The following is a 21,270-nucleotide window of genomic DNA, read 5'->3' as shown; positions in this document are numbered from 1 at the left end:
GAAGACAGAGAGCTACCTTTGCAATTTAACCGTGGGATATTAAATATAACCAAGTGAAAATACTCTGGGGACTAACGAATATATTCTTGTGGATTAGAGGCAAGGAATCTGAGCTATGGATAGAGGGTCTAACCTGGGGAAGGAGATGATCGTGTTCTGCTCTATTAATAATTCCCTTTCACACCCAGTATGGAATCAGACTCTAGAGACTGCTAAGTGATCTTTAACCTCTTCTGAACTTGATTTTTTCATCTGTAATATGGTGATCACAGGGCTATTGTGAGGCTAAAATGAAATGAAGCAGGCTGAGTGTTCACACAGTGCCTTGCCCACTGAGAGGAGATGCTATAGGGTTATCATGCCCGTGATCTTGATAATAGCAGAGTATGGTGTGATGACAATAATGACAAATATAACAAATAACAAGGTCAAAGTTTCATCCCTCCCCCAAAGTTTTGATACTTTATAAATCCTCTAATCTTTCAATCTTTCAGCAGCAAACTTTACCACCTTCATTTGACCCAGCACACTGTCCCATATTATTGGCTATGTGAAGTGAATATGTGAAAAGTACCTTAACAATTGTGTGTGTGTGTGTGTTTCCAGTGTGGGCCACTTTAATCAGAATTAGCTGTGAGACAATCCAGTGTAATGATAAGGGCACAGACTCTAGCACTTGGTATATTTTGTCTTGAATTCCAATTCTAGTTCTGCCTTCTATTAGCAATATGATACTACACATATTAGTTAACCTTTTCAAGCCGCAATTTATCATCTAACAAATAGCAATAAGACATGCTTATATAGTTATTAAGCTCTAAAGAAATTGATATATGCTAAGTGCCAGTCGGGTGTCTGGTACATGGTTTACGTATAATAAATAATGCTATTATTACATTGTTGATGTTCTTATGATTACTACTTAGATCATGACAATCCTTCATTCCAAAGTCACTTGAGCAAAGGTGAATGTAGCTTGCTAACTTATTTTAGAACTTTTATAAAATCATTCAAGGGTGTTTTGAGATCATTCCTTGAGATCAATCAAGAATCTCAAGATATGAGACTTTATTAACTTTAGCCTACTATTTTTTCTTCAGTGACATTGTAGACACATATATTCTTTCAGCAAAACTCTTATAATTTTGGTTTTTGAAACCTATAGCTTTCAATAATTTAATCATACTTGTCTGATATACACATATATGCACAAATATACATACAAATACATACATATACACACAAATGTATGATCCATACTTTTTTTTTTTTTTTTTTTTGCGGTGTGTGGGCCTCTCACTGTTGTGGCCTCTCCCGCTGCGGAGCACAGGCTCCGGACGCGCAGGCTCAGCGGCCATGGCTCACGGGTCCAGCCGCTCCGCGGCACGTGGGATCTTCCCGGACCGGGGCATGAACCCGTGTCCCCTGCATTGGCAGGTGGACTCTCAACCACTGCGCCACCAGGGAAGCCCTGTTCCATACTTTTATACACACATACATACATATGTTTCTGACTATATATGAATTGTATGTATATGTATTCGTGTACACGTGTGTATGTGCATATGGTCAGCTCCCAGACAGCTTCAAAACAGACTTAGATTTTCTTTTAATGAAATGTAATGATAGATTTTCTTTTAATGAAATGTAATGATTCTTTTAAACATAATTGTTAAATATTTTCCAAAATGAAACACTTTAGAAGACTTTGATATAATATATTGCAACCTGGAAAACGATATTTGTCCAATATATGCATCATTTGAAGCTGGAGAATGAAACAGTATTTTTTTTTGTAAAAGACTGTTTGTGTGTATATATATGTGTATTCATATAGATTTATGTTTCAAGAAGATAATGATTACGCCAGGGTAATCTGAAGAGGAGAAGTAAAAGTTTTTCACTTAGACATCATTTTCCTTAAGGTAGAACTGATATACATATTCTAATGATTGACAGTTTTATACCAGCTACTACCTCATAAAATGAAATTAAAGTACAGAATTACTTACAGAATTTGAAATATGGCTTAACCACTATGATTGATAAATATGTGCTTGAACAATTGATTAGATATGTGAAATAAATAAAAGTAGATTCTCTCCTCATGAAAAATTAAAAAGTAAAATTTGTCCTTTTATTGTTTTACCTTTTGTCTCATTTTTCTTATTAAATATATTTTTCTCTTCCTAAGCAATGTACTTTTAGCAACAAAGAAGAGTGTAAACAAATGAAGTAAAAGGTGAATTCATGAATACAATAAAACCATAAACTCTGAAAAACATAAAGAGTTATATTTGTAGGTTACCAAAAAGTCAGGAAATTTAAAGAACAGAAGAATGGAGAAATTTTGAAAAAATTAACTGCTTTTACTACATAAAAATTAGAAACACCTGTTAGTAATAACGTACATGACTAAAGTGTCAAACATTGGAAAGTAATAATGTAAATAATGCATAAATACCCTAAATTTTAAAATATATAAATTAGTAAGGAAAACTACCCCTTTATTAGAAAAAAAGAATAAACTAAGGCTATGTGTCAACTCTTCTGTTTTTAAACATCTGTGAAATATCCAAACTCATTCAACTTTCTATTAATGAAAGTAAATTTTGAAATCAAAGGGTTCTTTTAGACATATAAAATGCAGACAAATTTCTTGCTTGTTTGTTTGCTTTTTTCTTTTGGTAACACAACTCAGTGCTAATAAAGATGTGGTATAAGTCCCATACTGCTATGGGAATGGAAAATAATTTAACTTTTCTGGAAGACAAATAGGCTGTGTCTGTATCAAGAGCCTTAAAATGTTTTGACCCTTTGACTTGAGAATTACTGTTTGAGTGGCTTCCTGAAGCAAAAAAAAATCATAAAATATTGAAACATTATTTACAGCATTTAAGAAATGAAAGCCAATCAAATGTGAGCAATTATAAAATGACTAAATAAAGATATTCATAATGAATAATTTGTTTTTTTTATCATGTCTTGAGAAAAGTATTTAAGACTCTAATAATGAGAAAAATTTGAGGATATAATAATGCTGTATAATCCCAAGTTTAAAAAAGGGTATTTTATACATACATAACATATCACAATATATATATACAATTTATGTGAGGAATTTACTACATTTTTTGTATGGTGGTATCACAGATAATTTTTACTTATGATGTTATTACCCATATTTTGTATAATAGGTATATTTTACTTTTATAATCAGAAAAATGTAGTGAAAAAGTTTACCTCTCAAACTAGTCACTTTGAAATATTATTTCAATAAAGCTTTAACTATTTAAAACATTGTGGGACTTCTGTGGGAGTACTAACTCAGGATTCTAGGGCTGCAAAAATGGTGTAAACAAGATCTGTGCTTTTCAGAAGTTCAGAATCTTGTGCAAAACTTGTAATAAACACATGCATTCATAGCATGGTGTAAGAGGTTGCTGATTTCAGTAATGAATGAATGAATGAGTAGATGGTACTCCAGAAATAAGCAAGCATGGCTGTCAGAGTCATAGAGGATCTCACAATGGATTCTTGCTGCATTTAGCTCAACTTTAAAAGCGTAAGTGGGATTTCACGGAAAAGATGAGGCCACAGGGAGGAAGAGAGTTCCAGAATGAGGAAACAGCTTGAGCTAAAAATGGGAGCAAGTAGTGTGCCTGTGGTCCCAGTTGAGTTTTGAGGAGTCAGTTATGACTGGCGTATGAAGTAAATGGCTGGGTAGAAAATATTAGCCAGAAAAGACAACTATGTTCTTAGTTAACATTAACTATGTTCTTTAGGTTAAAAAGGGAACCGTTGAGTTAATACGATTTCGTGGAGGCTTCTCGGGGAGCTCTTGGGCAGAAGTGTGGATGGTGGATGAGAAGTAGCCGATAAATGGAACCTTAGAGGCAATCTTAATAGTCCAGGTACTGGACCAGGAAAATGACTCTGGAAATGTAAAAGATGGTGACAGATTTGAGAAACATTTATGGAATAGCATTAACTGCCTTTTGGGCCATTTGAATGCAGTTGCCTGAGACCCACCTTACCTGGAACCTAGACTCAGAATCTCTAAGTATAATGCCTAAGAATTGATTTTAGCAAATTCCCAAGGGGAGATGGCCACATACTCAAGTTTAGGGAGCATCAGTCTGTCACTTAACCTGAGCCAAAGAGTCAAGGATTCTGAGACCCCAGAACTCAAATCCTTGAGACCCCAAGGATTCAAACACCCTAGAGTGTTTTCAGCTGTAGAACCCCCAGATTATGGCTCACATGGCAGGGAGGGCGGAGTTTAACGTTAGATGTCTTCTGTGGCTCAAAAATCCCAGGAAGGGCTTCCCTGGTGGCGCAGTGGTTGAGAGTCTGCCTGCCGATGCAGGGGACATGGGTTCGTGCCCGGGTCCGGGAAGATCCCACATGCCGCGGAGCGGCTGGGCCCGTGAGCCATGGCCGCTGAGCCTGCGCGTCCGGAGCCTGTGCTCCGCAATGGGAGAGGCCACAACGGTGAGAGGCCCGCGTACCACAAAAAAAAAAAAAAAAAAAAAATCCCAGGAAATATACTCTTTAACCTTGTACAATTTGGGATATTATTGGATTCAACTGAGCCAAAGTGAAATCAAATTATTCAATAAATCAAAGATTTCCAAAGCCCCTTTCCTGAAGACACAGAGAGAGCATTGCTCTTCTAGTTATCCATTTGTTTATTCATTCGTTCCTTGCATGAGTATTTATGACACATTTCCTTGTGCTAAAGGATAAGGATGTAAGTATTAACCATAGAGCCCCTCCTTATCTTCAAAGAACTCACAGTCTACTAGGGATAGAGGAGCCTATATTTTTGTGTCCACCATGAAGTAGATGCTAAATCATTACATGCAATTCTCCCAGCAAACCTGAGGTCTTATTATTTTCATATTACAGATAAAGAACCAAGGTCTCAGGAAGATTATATGACTTGTCCCAGACCTCACAACTAATAAGTGGTAAAACCAGGCCATGATATCCATTTTATCCACCTTATTCTGTCCCCTAAGAAGGAAATCAAACGTGCACACAAAAATAGGATTATTGTTATTACAGACGGATGTGCAGTGTACTGGCAGAACTTGGAAACAGCTATAATTGCCACTGTTGAGCACAGTAGTTCAGACCAGCCTCTGTCCTTGAAAGTGACTTGTGACCTGGGTCTTGATTATAGGACATCACTCTAAAACTGAAGAGTTAGGTGTTTTCCTCATTTTGCAGGCAGAGAAAAATGAGCAATCTATATTCACTTGAAACTCTACTTATAGCCATGCAATTGTAAGGTTTATTAACTTACAATTTTAATCTTTATGATGAGTGATTTTTACATAATTGATCATATAAACAAGCACAGATACCTAAAAACAAATATATGGCTTAAAATACCAACATGTGATGTTTCTTATAGTTGATCAGAGATTGTATACTGAGGCAGATCTTCAGATCTAGAAAAAGAAGGGTGAGGGCTGTATACCCATGATGTCTCATTCAACAGCAGCTCTGAAATCAAGACATGGTTCTCATTTTAATAATATATCTGTATCTCAAAGCTAAATTTAGACCACCTGAAATAAACACTGCAGTTTCAGTACATACCTCAGGTGTATATCTGCCTAATAATTCTTTCACAAAAATAGGTTCTAAATCAACACTGCTGATAAATGAGGGAGGATTACAAAGGAATAATTAAAAAAAAACAATCAATAGATCAGAGTTAAAGATGAAAAAAACATAGGCAAAAAACTATGAAAAATGCTAAAGTTATCCCAAGGGTGCAATTATTTCAAATACTGTCATAAAAGTTTAAAAGCTAGGAACATTTCAGACATAATATTTAATTCTCATAATATCTCAAGCAAGAAAACCAGATAAGTAGCTTGTACAACATCACCAAAGTGAGATTAAAAGCCAGGATCTTTTCCAGGCCCATGGAACTGATAAGTCCCTGCTTTTTTCATTTTGTCAACTTATGTTATCTTTTTTTAAAAAAATATTGCACATTTATATTATCTTTTTTTTGTTTTGCACACTTACATTATGTAGTTTTTAACTTTTGATATTTCACCCTTTTCTGTTGAATTAGCTTCATTCCGGCCTTCATGAAAAAAGAAAAAAATTCATTTAGTGTGGAAGCATCTTCCTGACCTTGAATTTGTAATTTTCAAAGTAGAATAAATGGTATTTATGTCATTGTAAAGTCACATGGATTATTTGACTGTACCTTCTAATATTTACCATAGAAAATACTGTGATGTTGGGTCACCTCTATATGCTTTCAATTATTTTACACAAATACATAGAAAGAGAGAGGTAGATGCATACAGAGATACATAGAGTATGTCTTCCTCATTCAAAGCAAAAGACATTTTTTTCTTATAATGTATAATGATCAAGGAACATGGATTTGAGCACTTGTTATTTGATAACTAAGTAAAAAAAAATTAGTGAATTTGCTGACAAGTGCAGATAATTATAACCCTTCCATCTCTGTGTTATGTCAATTTCAAAAGGTTTATTGAGGGCTTATGTCGTTGCCTATGCTATGCAAAGCTGACCTTTTCTTTCCAAAATATAGTTGGAAAAAAAGAAAAGAAATATAATTCACTAACATTATTTTTTAAAAAGTTCTCGAAGCAACTTTTATATTGAAGTTGAATCAACACTGTTACCTAGCACAGACAAGCAAATAGCCACTGCAGGGTTATTAAAAGAAAAGGTTGACCTTATATTGAATCTCTTATTTAGAGGATTTAAACCAGATTATCCACTTTATTTCTTTAATTCCAACATGCCTCTTCTTTCTTATGATGATGAAATTGTAAAAATGTGCCCAAATAATTTCTCTAAACTAATTGTCAGAGCTGATTTAAAATCTAAAAGTCTCATCCTTTATGATTCATCTAATGGGCCAAACTTGATATGAAAAATATTGTAAGTATATATGAATCGATGCTCTTGATTTTGTTTTATAGCCTTTTTTTATAGTCCTAATATTGATATTACCCTTTTGGGTCTTCTATCGGGCATTTTTTATTTTAAGGGTTAATTGCCTATTTACCTAGGAAGTTAGCAACCTTTTTCTTTAAAGGGCCAGACAATAACTATTTCAGGCTTTACAGGCCATGTGGTATCTGTCCCAATGACTGAACTCTACTTGATAGCGTGAAAGCAGCTGTAGTTAATCCATGGACACATGGGCATGTCTGTATGCCAGGTTAAACTTTATATATGCTGACATGTGAATTTCATATAATTTTCACCTGTCATGGAATATTCTTCTTTTGTTTATTTTTCAACTATTTAAAAGCTTAAAACAAAAATTCTTGTTTATGGGCTGTACTAAAACAGGCAATGGACTTTATTTGAGAAGTGTATTATAGTTTGCCAACCCCTGTCCGTTTTCCTGAAGATCTATGTAAACAAGGCATGATGCTTACGTGTTCATTCTTTATGTACATTTTGTGAGTAAAGAATCAATCTCTTTACCCACTAAATGAGAGAGGAAGAACGTTTTCAATGAGAGCAGTAACACCTCTGTCTGACCTGTGACTCCTAAGGACAGGGACAGCAGAGGTGAAAGTGACTTGCTTCCTCCTGTAATTCCTGAAGACGTTGCTCGCCTTTCTCAAATCACACCAGCTGGCCTTCACGCCTGCTCTTCCTTGATGCCCCACTAATGCTATCCATGCTCTCCTGGAGAAATTTTCTTCAGGGCAAAGGGAAAGTTCAGAGAACTCTGGTAACTCTAGCTTTCTTTTCAGCCAGACTAAAGCTTGTACTCCTCACACTGGAAATGATGATTTCTTTTTTTTTTTTAATTAATTTTTATTGGAGTGTGGTTGATTTACAATGTTGTGTTAGTTTCTGCTGTACAGCAAAATGAATCAGTTATACATATACATCTATCCACTCTTTTTAAGATTCTTTTCCCATATAGGTCATTACAGAGTTGGAAATGATGACTTCTCATAAAATGGGCTACCCAGGTGGCAGAAATTGGGACAGAGAGAGCAACGTGCAACTGATAGATATTTTTTCCCCCCAAAGCTTCTGAAAATTAGTTTTGGTATTGTGTCTATTGTTTAAGAAATTAAATTTGATCCTCAAATCTTCAGGCTCACAGCTAAACTTAATTCCAAAGCCAGTATCACACCTGCTAAAAATTTTTGATGGATTTTTTTTTTACGTGCTTACTCATGAGGCATCAAAATCAAAATCAATAGGGATAGGCATGCTTGTATCAGTTTTACTCTCATATCATTTTTAATATTGAAATTCTCCATGTGCTTATTGCAGAGTATTCTTTTCTCTTATGGTTTACATACTTTGAAAAATTGAATACTTTAAATAAACATTATGAAGATTTATTATTGGACAGTCTCACTATTCTTTTGTTTCTTGGATGAAGTATACTCAATATCAGGAAGTACTTCGATTATTTTTTAGAGAAAGTAATGATTGAAGTGAATTACGACTCCTCATTTATGTTATTCCCGATGCATTGAAAGCTCCATAGATAAGATCATGAATGATGTATGGGACTTTACATTTTTTCAGTTCCAAATATGCATACTATATATAAGGTATATTCAAGTGTACATACTATGTATATAGGAATTATGTACATATATATACATATGTACTGTATATAGGAAGTACATACAAGTTCAGAGAGATACATGACTTTTCAAGGTCACACAACAATCAAGAGCCCAATCAAGTCATCTAACTCTTCCTTTATACCATGTTGCTTCCATCTAAAGAATGAAAGGTACAGTTACTTATTCTTTGGAAAGAATATGGTCCCATCACGTTATTTTTAAAGATATATGTATTTTTGAATTTTAGAGTAGTTTTAAATTTACAGAAAAACTGCAAAGAATACACACAGTGTTCCTGTATACCCCACACCCAGTTTCCTCTATTGTTAATATCTTACATTATAATGGTGTTTTTGTCACGACTAATGAATCACTATCGATACATTATTATTAAAACACATACCTTATTTGAATTTCCTTAGTTTTTATCAATCAGTTTCAGGATTTCTTCCAGTGTACCACATTAATTAATTTCAGTCATCATGTCTCCTTGACCTTCTCTAGACTGTGATGGTTTCTCAGACTTTCCTTATTTTGTATGACCTTGCCAGTTTTGAGGATTACTGGACTGTTGTTTGTTTGTTTGTTTGTTTGCGGTACGCGGGCCTCTCACTGTTGTGGCCTCTCCCGTTGCGGAGCACAGGCTCTGGACGCGCAGGCTCAGCGGCCGTGGCTCACGGGCCCAGCCGCTCCGCGGCATGTGGGATCTTCTCGGACCAGGGCACGAACCCATGTCCCCTGCATCGGCAGGCGGACTCTCAACCACGGCGCCCCCAGGGAAGCCCTGGACTGGTATTTTGTACAATGGCTCTCAGTTTGGGTTTATCTGGTGTTTTTCTCATGGTTAGGCTAAGTTATGGTTTGGAGGAGGAAAACCACAGAGGTAAAGTGCCCTTCTTATCACATCATATCAAAGGTGCGTACTGTCAACATCACTTATTACTGCTGATCACCAGGTGTGGCGCAGGTAGTGTTTGACAGGTTTCTTCATGTAAAGTTCCTCTCCTCCTCCTTTCTAGAGTGTACTCTTTGGAAAGAAGTCCTGTGTATAGCCTGCACTTAAGGAATGGTGATTTATGTCTCACCTCCTTGCGGAGGAGCTTCACTTCATTTTTATCTCCATGAAATTAGCCAAGAATATTGCCTCCGCTGAATCTTGTTAATAGGAGAATCTTGTCCGAGATATATGTGTGTTCATATTAATTGAACAATTGTCTTCCAATGCATACTTAACTTGCTTGTGTATTTTTTCTTTCCTTCATGGTTCATGCAATAAGTGCATATGGATTAAAGATGAGAAACAGGACACTTGATTAAATAACTAAACTGGAAGAGTTTATTTACTGGGCTTAGTTTCAAATTAGTTGTAAATTGACTCACAGAGTTCTTTCAACTACAGGGTGAAGTGGAATGGAATTTTACAGCTAAATTTAAACTAGATACGAAGAATCTGATGATAGACAAAAAATGGGAAAGTCTAGATATCTTTTATGGGTAGTAGTCTTAACACACTTCATATAATGGCTAAACATGCTGTTTGTTATGTCTAAAATAATGAATTAAAGCATAACATCTTCCTATCAGAATGAAATAATTTTTGACACATTTTAGGGGGGAGGGATTGGCTATGTCAATAGGCATGGAAGTAACACTGAGTTTATTTTGGGGAATTAAAAACAATGTGTACCCTCCAGAAAGAAATATTCAAAAACATGCGTTATTTAAAAGTAAATATGAAAAGCAGACTTATCTTCCCCCAAATGAATCTCATTCTTCCTTCATTCATATCACTGTAACATAATAATAATTTGGGGGCGGGGTATTTTAAATGAGAAAAATGTTTGATAGATTTTACGTGAGAAGATTCTACAGCAGACTTGACAGACTTGTTAAACTTTTTAAAATTAAAAAATTAATTTTCTATCTTCTAACAACCTGTATTTGAATTCTCTTAGAATACCTCACCCTCTTTCACATATTGGGCAATGCTTTCTCATGGAATTTTTACTGACTATATAATTGACCCCCAAAAGAAGATAGTTCAATATTGCAGTCAGTCTGAAAAACAAGGTTGATTTTCTTCTACTAATATTTTGAACCATTATATCTCAATGAAAGGGATATATAACTATTCTAAAATGAAAATGTAAAGAATGTGAAAAACCATATCTCTTTCTTCTTAAATTCCTATTCCTTAGATTTTTAAAGAATGGATTTTTTCTTAGTAAATTGGCATATATAGCATAAACTAGTAATTGACTGAAAACACATACTTATTCTAGACAATGTAATGCATTTATGAACTGTAATGACAACTATGAAATAAAATGTAATATAATGAAATATATTGGTGACACTGTTGTCAGAGCAATCCAGGAAAATTATTATTTTGCAGTTACATATACTGATTCACACCCTAAAAATATTAAAGGAAATTAAGTAATAAGTGATTTAATGTTTGTGTGGACCATGAAAATATTGAAGTGATGCTGTAAATATCTTACCTTAAAGACTGGAGGTTTTGCGATTTCCTTGAGATGTGTAAAATCCAGTGAGATTTTACTAAGGAGAAAATTATCTTGAGAGTTTTCTGAGATGCAACAAAAACTGTTGTTCAATGACAGTGGCTTCAATTCATTCCTAAAACATTTACTGAAAGCTGAATGACTGTTCTGTATGCTGGGGCTACTGTGTTGGATGCGATTGGGGGCCGGCCCTCTGGGAATTCTGTGTTATAAATTCCATTTATAACAGTTTATAGTCACTCAATAAATTTTGCTTGTCTTTCCACCAAAATAGAGTTATTGTATTTTTATTGCTTAGATTATCATGTTAGAAAATACTAATAAATCTTTTGAAAAATTTTCAAGCTACTTTGGCAATCTCCTGTTAGGACAAAACTCTGTTGGTTGTTGTCCTAGAACTTCACTTAAAAAGTGAACAGCCATGGCCAGGGCCTGGGCTAGGGGCTAGAGGACACCAAAAGGTGTCAAACACAGCCCATCCTTTCAAGAAACTTTGTGTCAAGTTAAGCTCATTACATACAAGATATTTATCTAAGAGTATAATCTTCTGGAATCCAAGTCCAAGTCATTGATTTTGATTTATTTGATAAACAATTTTTATTCACTCATAAAGCTGTAAATATATTTGCATTTTTGAGTAGCATCTGGAAATTGTGGTACATACAATAATAACTCTTATTATAATTTCTATATAATATTCAGGAGATGGAGTTTGCTGTAGTAGCAAGATGATTTACTTTGGAGTCAGGCAGATCTGAGTTTGATATAGACCTGTGTCACAGCCAATAACCTATGACTTTGATCTAGTTCCTTAAACTTTCTGGGACTCAGCTTTCTCACTTGTAGTGTGTAGCTGAATCCTAACTTTCAGTATGGTTGGGAGGATTTAACATAACATATACAGAGTTCTTCGCACATGCTTGGCAAAGAGCAGGTATGGAAAACCGCTGCTGGGTATTTGTCAGTGTTAGAATAATAATTCTTGGGCAATGTTTCACTGTTTTAAAAATGACTTCACCTTCATTATCCAATCTAATTTTCATACTAACTTCTGAAATTAAGATATTATCCATTCAGTTATTCATGTAAAGAAACCAAGAAATGGAAGTGACCAGTGGAAATCTGACACAGCCCGAATTTGAATCTTTGATTTCTAGCTCAAGATCCTGCCCTCTCCATAAAGAATTAAGAATTGTGAGAATTCAGTTTTGCCTTGTTCACACCAAAGCCTACCTGCCTGGTTTGGACAAGATATGTAAATTCTTGAAGTCTTAGCTTCCTCGCCTGTACATTGAAGGCATTGTACTGATATATCTTCCCAATCCTTTCCAGTTTGCACGCACTATGAGAGTCAGTAGAGTGTAGTTGTTAAGATACAGGTGTTGGAGATAAACTCTTGGATTCAAATCCTGGCTCTGTAAGCTTAGGCAAATTACTAAATCTCGTCAAGTCTCATTTTACTCATCATTATGGGTTAATAAATAGTACTTCAGGGCATCATCTTTGTGAGGAATAAATGCATTATACTATGCAAAATACGAAGAAAGGGATCTGGTATAGAATAAGTGTTATACATATAAGGTTTTGCTGATTATTTCCTAAAATTGTGCCATCAGATTTAGTGACTCCAAGTGAGCCATTTGAACTCTTTAAGTCAGAGGAGATTTGCTTAAACAATTAAGTGAAAGCATCACCATCCTGGATTCTTGGCCCAATCACACTGCTGTTCTTGTGACACTGACTCAACTCGCTGGCTCTGTTCTAAAGAACAGTTATTGGTGGACATAGCCACATACACCTGGGAGCAGTGTTTACCTGTCCAGAAATAGATGTATGTGTATCAATATATAGTCAGCACTGAATCTTCTCCTGGTACCCAACTGAACTGATGAATCTATTTCTTTGAAGTTCTGGAACTATTCGGGATCTGGGTCAGTATGATTGCAGAAGCCAACGATTCTAATTAGACATTTGCTGAAGCCCCAAAAAGTATAGCAAAACTGCTTTGCAAAATAATTATTTAAGCATATAAATTCCAAGCATTAGATGCAAATTAAAACTCATTTTGGTAGAAGAATAATTAAAAGTCTTAATTCTATATGTTATTTGTAAACAAACGCAAGTTTTATTTTACTAATAAAATTGTTCATTAAAATCCTTAAGACATATCACATTCATATTAGATCTCACTGAAAAGTAATTCTAATAATTGAACTTAGACATATTGAGATGCATACGACGATGGAGTCAACATAAAAGTAATAGCTAAATTTTTGGCAAATTGCTTAAAAATTTTTTAAAAAGGTTTTATTTCCATAGTATGGACTTTTAGAACATATTGGTAAACTATTCTTCCCTAAATTATTGTTTAATAATATTACAATATTTAATAATTTAAGTACAAATTTTATTTACAGTTTCCATGCTTTAATTTTGCTTTGTAAGAATTTCAAAAATATAGAAACAGCTGACATTTTTCGAAACAACTACTAGCACAGTGGAAAAAAAACCTGCTTTCATTCCATTTTTTTTTTTCTGTATTCACTCTTTTTTGCTAGGTGGCATGCATGCAGTGGTTTCATGGAGACCATACAATGCTTGAGATGATTGAGAAAAAACGTTGCTTGTGCAAGGAAATAAAAGCTAGACAGAAAACGGAAAAGGGCCTTTGCAAACAGGATAGCATGCCTATCCTACCCAGCTGGAAGAAGAATGCAGGTACAAAGAAGTACAGCCCTCCACCCTATTCTAAACAGCAAACGGTATTCTGGGACACTGCCATATGACTGTGTGCAGGATGGCGTGAGCTCCACATTATTTAGCACGAAGAGGGAGGTCGACTCGGTCATGTGATAAGTAACTGTTACATATCGTCTCAGTCAAAATGGAATGCCAGTGGTTCCCTGGAAAACCCATGGGAAGCTGTGCCTATTCGTGGCTAGTTCAAGATAAAATCCATATTTCCTTGCATTTAAGGCACACTTATTTATCATGGATTATTTTGAATCCAGAAGATATTAAGATGTAAATATTTTACTAGTTTATGGATGACACCTGAAATAATACACATTATACGTATATAAATGATAGAAATATCAGGAGTTTTACTATATGATACAATTTCTGTATTAACTGGTTTGTTATCTCTTTTATATGTCCCTTGATGCCTTTGATTATTAATTTTTGCATTTAAAATGTTTCTTTCTGCCCACCTTTTGTTTCTGTACACGAGCTCACAGATAGGTTATGTTCAATCACACAATATATGATCTGGTGCTAGCAATGTAGAAGTTGAATATCATATTCATTAGGAACATCTGTTGCTTTGTACGTTTTTAAGGGTTTGACAGTAAACGAATGCCAATGTGATGCTGAATTTGGACGTCCACATTACATCAACACCAATATTTTTGCTACATTGGCTTTATAAGAATTTCTCTCCAGTATCATCTTGTTTATACTAAGCAATGGTTAGTCAGACTCCAGAGAAAGTTAATAGGATATATTTGGACATCCCAGCAGAAAACATTTCCTTCAGAAATGACTTTAGGGACACATGTCCTTCCATCATTGATTTGATTGGAGGAGACCAGGGTTCACTGTGATAATGGAAGGAACAAGGAATCAAAGGTTAAACAGCACAACTGCTTTCAAGAGGGTGGGACCAGTGGCATTAGAGCCACTGCTATCACTATTTTTGAGTAACTTTTCATGTGTATGTTTGTTTCCCCTAGAAAATGACCAATATACATTCAACCAGATGAGTTTACATGTTTTAGTGTACTAAAATGCCAATCTTTCTCAAAATTTAGGTTCACAAATGGAGTAGTATTTCATGTTAATTTTTCAAATTAGTTATTACCATATTTTGGGGGTGTAATCTTCTGTGCATGTTCATCATACCCATTCTTACTGATGATGACACCATGACCAAAGAATTATGACCAATTGTTTATCTTATTTTGTTTCAAGGAAGAAACAGGAAATGCAGGGGATGGGAGATGGGGTGGATTCAATTTTATGTGGTGGTAAAATTTAAGTTAAATAAATCATATATATCTTTTAAGAGTAACTTGTTAGTTGACTATAAATATCCCCACGGATGAATAGAAAGGAAACTATCACATATATTTTGTATATTTAAATTACTATTTATGCTTCCTAAAATGGACAGTATGTGATTCTTCTTTAACAATCAATTTAGTATTATATTTCTGAGAGAAAAGGTACGTGTTTGAAGTTATTGTCATCGTGGTTTTCCTTGTAAGGGTTTTGACAGCAATAGTACAATGCTGCTCAATATAACCAAATATAACAGGAGGTAGGGAATTTTTGTAATCTATATTGCTAAGGAGCTAGTAATGCTTTAGCAGTAATAGTTTCTTTCGAGCCTTTGAAATGTTATAAAATAATTTTTTAATATTTTATAATTAATGTATATTTTGATGTCCTACTAGAATTCTGAAAGAATAAGGAAAATAAGGTAAGTGGGAGCATGTATATCTGTTATGTGTGCCTGTGTACACGTGAATGAGTACTCAGTGGGGGAACTGTGTACACTAAATGCTTATTGAAGTTTTAGTTTTGCTTGTATCACCGAGGTGGTAAAAAAAAAAAAAAAGAGCAGAGTCACAAGTACAGGAAATCACGGAGAGATCTTAAGTAGCTTAAATAAATCCTGCTGCCATGTTTCACCAGTTATAGATTATGGTTCAAATCCAACAATCAATGGAGTACAAATCTAGGAGTGATGAAAATGTGTTAAGGTAAAATCATAATTGAAATAAAATGTGTTTATGAGCCAAGTTGTTATCCTCATTTAAGTTATTATGACCACATATGCTCAAGCCAATGAATCAGATATATATGTCATCAATTCTCAGCATCTTTATGATGATCTTGATATATATATATATATATATATATATATATATATATATATATATATATATATATATATCAGACTCAATATGATAATGATTAGATAATTCCCTTGAAATTTATATTTTGGTAATAAATGCAAGTGTGTTTTTCAAATGCCAATCTTTCCCATATCTATCTGAATTAGACAGAAGATACCTTTTAGTGCTGGCCACTTGTCAAGAAGGAAACAGAGTCACTAAAATGATTTGTGTTGGATTCAGCCATTTCCATTTGTTCTGCCAAACTCATACTGCTGCCAGGTTTCATACACTCCTTTTCAAGCAAGTTATTTTCTGAGAAGGTAAACTGTTTGAAAATCTGACCTTAGGCAACCATTTCCACTTATTTTCTCCAAATCTTGCTTTCCATGGGAAGTTATGGAAAGATCTGATATTTGACTCAAGAAATGATATTCTATACCTATAAGACTGTCCATTGTGGTTTATTTAGTCTATGTGGCAATAGCCATTCTATGATTAATTTCCTTTTTGTGTAGCATTTATTTATGTGGAGAAAAAAGAGGTCATTAGGACAGAGAGAAAAATAAAGTTACTCTCTAGTGGCAACTAATTAGGACACTTCATCCTGTAAATTTGGTCAGATGATCAAAAGTTCCACCTGCACCCAGAACACTATGGAATGATAAAGCTCATAATTTTTTAGCAGTGTCAAAGAACAAATCATATCATTGCATGGTTATCAAGTTGAAAGAGCTCAGACCTATAAAAATTATCTTTTCACAGCAAATTTTATAGAAACAGAATTTTATTGGCTGACAGCAAGATGCTTTTATATGTGAAAACTTCTTAGAAGAGACACAATTGTTTTAGAATTGATGGAAGGGAAAAAGCAAATCCTGCTTTTCTGTCTCAGAGCCAGCATCTTCTGAGGTATAACAGGAGTTCTTTATATAAATGTTGCCAAACTTTCCCTTGTGTTTATGGAGTGGAAGCAAGTTTGGAGTGGAAAGTGATTGATTTGTGTAAAGGTTAATGTCACCTATAAAAAATAGTCGTGAAAGTGAAACAAAACAAAACATTAAGAGGTTAAAATGTGTAGTTAAGAATACACACACTCACATACATGGTAATTAAATGGATACAAGCAGATACAACTTCACTTTTCAAAACAGTGACATCGGGACTTCAGAGACCCCAAGGTTCCACATAGTTTTCTTTGAATGCTTCCGGAGAGTAGAGAAACATTTTTCTTACTACCTTTTCCTTAGACCTCACCCTTATATCCAAGGTAGTTTGACTCTTAAGAGCAAGTTTGGTGATCAAATTAATAAAACTAAACGACCCTATTGTTTCATTGTTTTAATTAAATAAGACATCAGAACAATGAACATACAATGCAATTTCAATATTACTTATATGTTAAGGTGAATCGCTTGCCTCAAATACAAAAGAACTTGTAAGCTAATCATGGCTACCTATAAAATGAAGGAAAAATTCCTGTGATTTAAGTAGCAAGTAATCTGAGATGAGAGAGAATTCACCCTTGCAAAGAAGTAGAAGTTGAATAGAATAGCAATTCACAATTCATTGTGTCCCAGACTTAAACTGAAGTGAAAGAAAAATAATACCTATGTACTTAAGATTAACTGGCTAAATCTTCCTTGTAAGGGAAAATAGATATCTAACTCTAGAATGTGAACAATTTGTTTTTAATCCATTATTCATTTAACAGTTCATTATTGAGCAACTTATATATCAGCTATTTTAAAACATTTCTGAAGCATTTGGCATTAAGCCTTCAAAAAGATGTGGTCCCTGCCTTCAAAGAGCTTTATTATGCAATCATTAATATTTTCAAAACAAAGCTTTTAGGAAGATATACAGTATCACATACGTTTGACATCGCTTATGTGTTTATATATGGTACTCTTTTTTTCAGATCAAGTGTATAGTCAAAATAAAATGCTAAACATATTAAAGTTGATGTCTAAGTATAAAATATGTTTATGTGCAAGCCTCTATATGTACACATAGGATATGTACTGCTGTCTATATAAATCAGTAAAAGGATAACAAGTTTTTCCATGTTGGACTTTGAACATTGTGGCTTGGGGTTTGGATTGATTTAAAACCCTTTGATATTTGGGTCAGTTACACTGTAGCAAAATGTGTGTAATGTGGGAAAAATGTCTCATAATATTTCCCTTTAAATGTTACAAAGGTTCAAATTTAAGGGAAAACATCTTTACAGAAATATCGTTGGATCTATCTCAACTAAACCTGTATGAAATCCTTTTGAAGTTTTCAATTGTTCCCAAATATGACCGGGTTTGCCCACCCTCAAAGCATCTACATTTACACATGTATACACCCACATACAGTATACATACTGTATATAATATATATGGAAATGTTTAGTATGCACTTCTTTTGTTTGAAACTCCTTCAGTTAACATTTATAGTGTAGCAATTTGTGTCAAGTGCACTGTGATTATAAAAAACAAAGCACAGTAAAGTCACAGGTCTTGTTATCTTGCACTAAAAACGTGTTCACGTATTTAGCAATTGTATGTTTACTTTCTTGTTCTTTTCAAGAAATGGAAACAAATAGCTATTGAGAAAATGATATCAAATAATATGTTTTTTAGTGGTAATGGCACTACATTTTTAAAAGACAGGGTTTTTAAAAGAAACCATTTAACATCCATTCCAACATCACGTTTACTGTATTTAAAAATCTGAATGTCATATTGCATTTTTCATTACTCATTAAAAATGTCAGGTATGTGCCTGAAAAGTTGTTCAAATGAGCATTAGATAACAGATTTCTCTACTAATGTGTTGTTAGCCATTTCTATGTACATAATAATATAAACACTGATGTTTTAATTTCTTTTAATTTTTGTACTTGATTTTTTCAGGTAACATGTAATTATAAATGTACTTTGATACTCCTGAAGTAACCAGATATTGTTTTAAAACAAATTGTTTTCTTTAGTGCATTGGCAATATTTTGCAATACTTTTGTGCTTATTTATTTGTGCTCCCGTGTAATTATAATAAAAGCAATAGTTTAAATTGGTTGACTTTGTCGTTGCTGGTATTTATTCATCAAGAAACAAGATGGGTAACATCTCCTTTAAAGAAAAGTGCGCACATTTTTCCACGTTTCCATTTGCCTATGAGATTGTATGTATGGTGGAAGATTGGTGGCTGTGAGTAGTTTGAAGACCTAGATTTTACAACTTAGTTATGTGACCCTCAATCGTCCTCAATCACCACTCGGCTTCTGCTTCAAATAGGTGATCCACTAAGTAAGAGGAAACTTGACATTTTTCTTTTGTATGCACCTAATTCCAATTAAATGACTCAGTGTGTATCTAAAGTGTGCTGGAGGCATTAAAGAAAAAAAAAATCCAGCAATCCTAGACTGGTGTACATAGACAAGATATTTATTATTTCTACTTCTAGAATTAATCTGGTTTAACTAGGGAGCAAGTCAGTATGCTAATGTTTACTGGGGCCTTGGTAACTAAAATGTCATTGAACACCTGAAATATACAAGACAAGGTTCTGGATCTCAGAAAGCTTAACAAAAAAAGTGCTTTTGTGGGACTTCCCTGGTGGTCCAGCCGTTAAGAATTTGCCTTCTAGTGCAGGGGTTGCGGGTTTGATCCCTGATCAGGGAGCTAAGATCCCACATGCCTTGTGGCCAAAAAACCAAAACATAAAACAGAAGCAATATTGTAACAAATTCAATAAAAACTTTAAAAATGGTCCACATCAAAAATAAAAGTGCATTTGTAATAAAGCAACCCCCTTTAATAGTTTCTAATGGCAACTTTATCAGCCACTTACATCTTCTCCCATATGTCCAGTTTCAGTGTAATTTGTTATACTTTCATAATTCCTCACAAATTCTTTTCATGTTCATTCTTTATTTTTAAGATTTTTTTTTGATGTGGGCCATTTTTTTCAAAGTCTTTATTGAATTTTTTACAATATTGCTTCTGTTTTATGTTTTTGGCCACGAGGCACATGGGATCTTAGCTCCCTGACCAGGGATCGAACCTGCGCCCCCTGCATTGGAAGGCGAAGTCTTAACCACTGGACCACCAGGGAAGTCCCTCACGTTCATTCTTAAAAGGAATCCAATTCATTCCTACTCTTTAGTTCCACTTCTCCAGCTACTCAAATGCTGTGTGCACCCTATGCCTCTTGGTTGAACAAGAAATAACTAATCATACTTTCCATTATCAACACTTTAACTTCCATACATCTCAGTTCATGACAAGAGGTGCCCCATATTCTAAAATGTCTCTTCTCTTCTCCCAGCTCTCACTAAGACGCATTGTTTCCAGTGCTCTCACAGTCTAATTAATTACGTTAATGCTAAGATGTGAATGACTGACAAAACAAAGTCCATCCTCCTATGGCTATTTGCATTGAAGAAAATTCTTAGTAACATGCACCAGGGACTATCTATTACTAGCATGTCGGGCAATGTGACAAACTGGGAGGTTAGAAGAGAAGTTTATAGAAAACTTTGCACATTATCACCTCAAATCGCATCCTCTAGAGCAGTGGTTCTCAAACTTTGTTGCACAGAAGAATCATGTGGGCTATTTCTAAAAACTCCCACTGTCCATAAAGCATCTGGGGGTAGTACACAGGCTTCAGTAGTTTCTAAAACGCCCCAATCATTCCAATACGTGGCCAAAATTGAGAATTAGAGCAGTGCTTCTTAAACTTTAATGTGTGTGCTTATCACCTGGGGATCTCGTGAACCTTCAGTAGAGTCTGAGATTGGCATCTCCAGCAGGATCCCAGGAAATGCTGATGCTGCCTGCCTGTAGACCATCCATTGAGCAACAACTACTAGGCAACTTCCTTCTCTGCCTATTTTTAGGGAGCCTTTGATACCATACGCTAGAGCACTGCTGCTCACAGTGTGCTTCACAGATAGACAGCACCATGCTGGGACTTGTTAGAAATGCAAAATCTTGGGCTCCATCCGAGATGTATCTTTGGAGCTGAGACTCATGAATCTCGGTTCTGAGACTCATAGATCTGCTTTAGCAAGCTATCCAGATGATTCTTATGCCCAGTGAAGTTTCAGAAGCATTGCCCTGGACCAGTGTGGTTTCAACAATGGCAGCACATTACATTCATCTCAGGAGATTTTTGTTTACTACTGATACCTGGGCTTTACTCCCACAGATTCTGATTTTATCAGCCTGGGGTCAG

At 34.8% G+C, this 21,270-nt stretch overlaps 1 protein-coding gene across 2 annotated transcripts in view; it reads left to right on the top strand.

Moving 5' to 3' along the window:
* NYAP2 (neuronal tyrosine-phosphorylated phosphoinositide-3-kinase adaptor 2) overlaps positions 1-16,062 on the top strand; it is a 263,310-nt gene extending 247,248 nt beyond the window's left edge. For both annotated transcript variants that reach the window (XM_067740380.1, XM_067740379.1), the window contains one exon: positions 13,699-16,062. In XM_067740380.1, coding sequence (XP_067596481.1) covers positions 13,699-13,926 — 228 coding nt within the window. In that variant the 3' untranslated portion in view covers positions 13,927-16,062. The remainder of the gene's footprint in view (positions 1-13,698) is intronic.
* The last annotated feature ends 5,208 nt before the right edge of the window (positions 16,063-21,270 follow it).

Source organism: Pseudorca crassidens, chromosome 6 (assembly GCF_039906515.1).
Source record: "Pseudorca crassidens isolate mPseCra1 chromosome 6, mPseCra1.hap1, whole genome shotgun sequence".
Taxonomy (NCBI): Eukaryota; Metazoa; Chordata; class Mammalia; order Artiodactyla; family Delphinidae; genus Pseudorca; species Pseudorca crassidens.
Note: the sequence above shows the minus strand (reverse complement) of the source record. Positions and strands in the feature narration are given on the sequence as shown.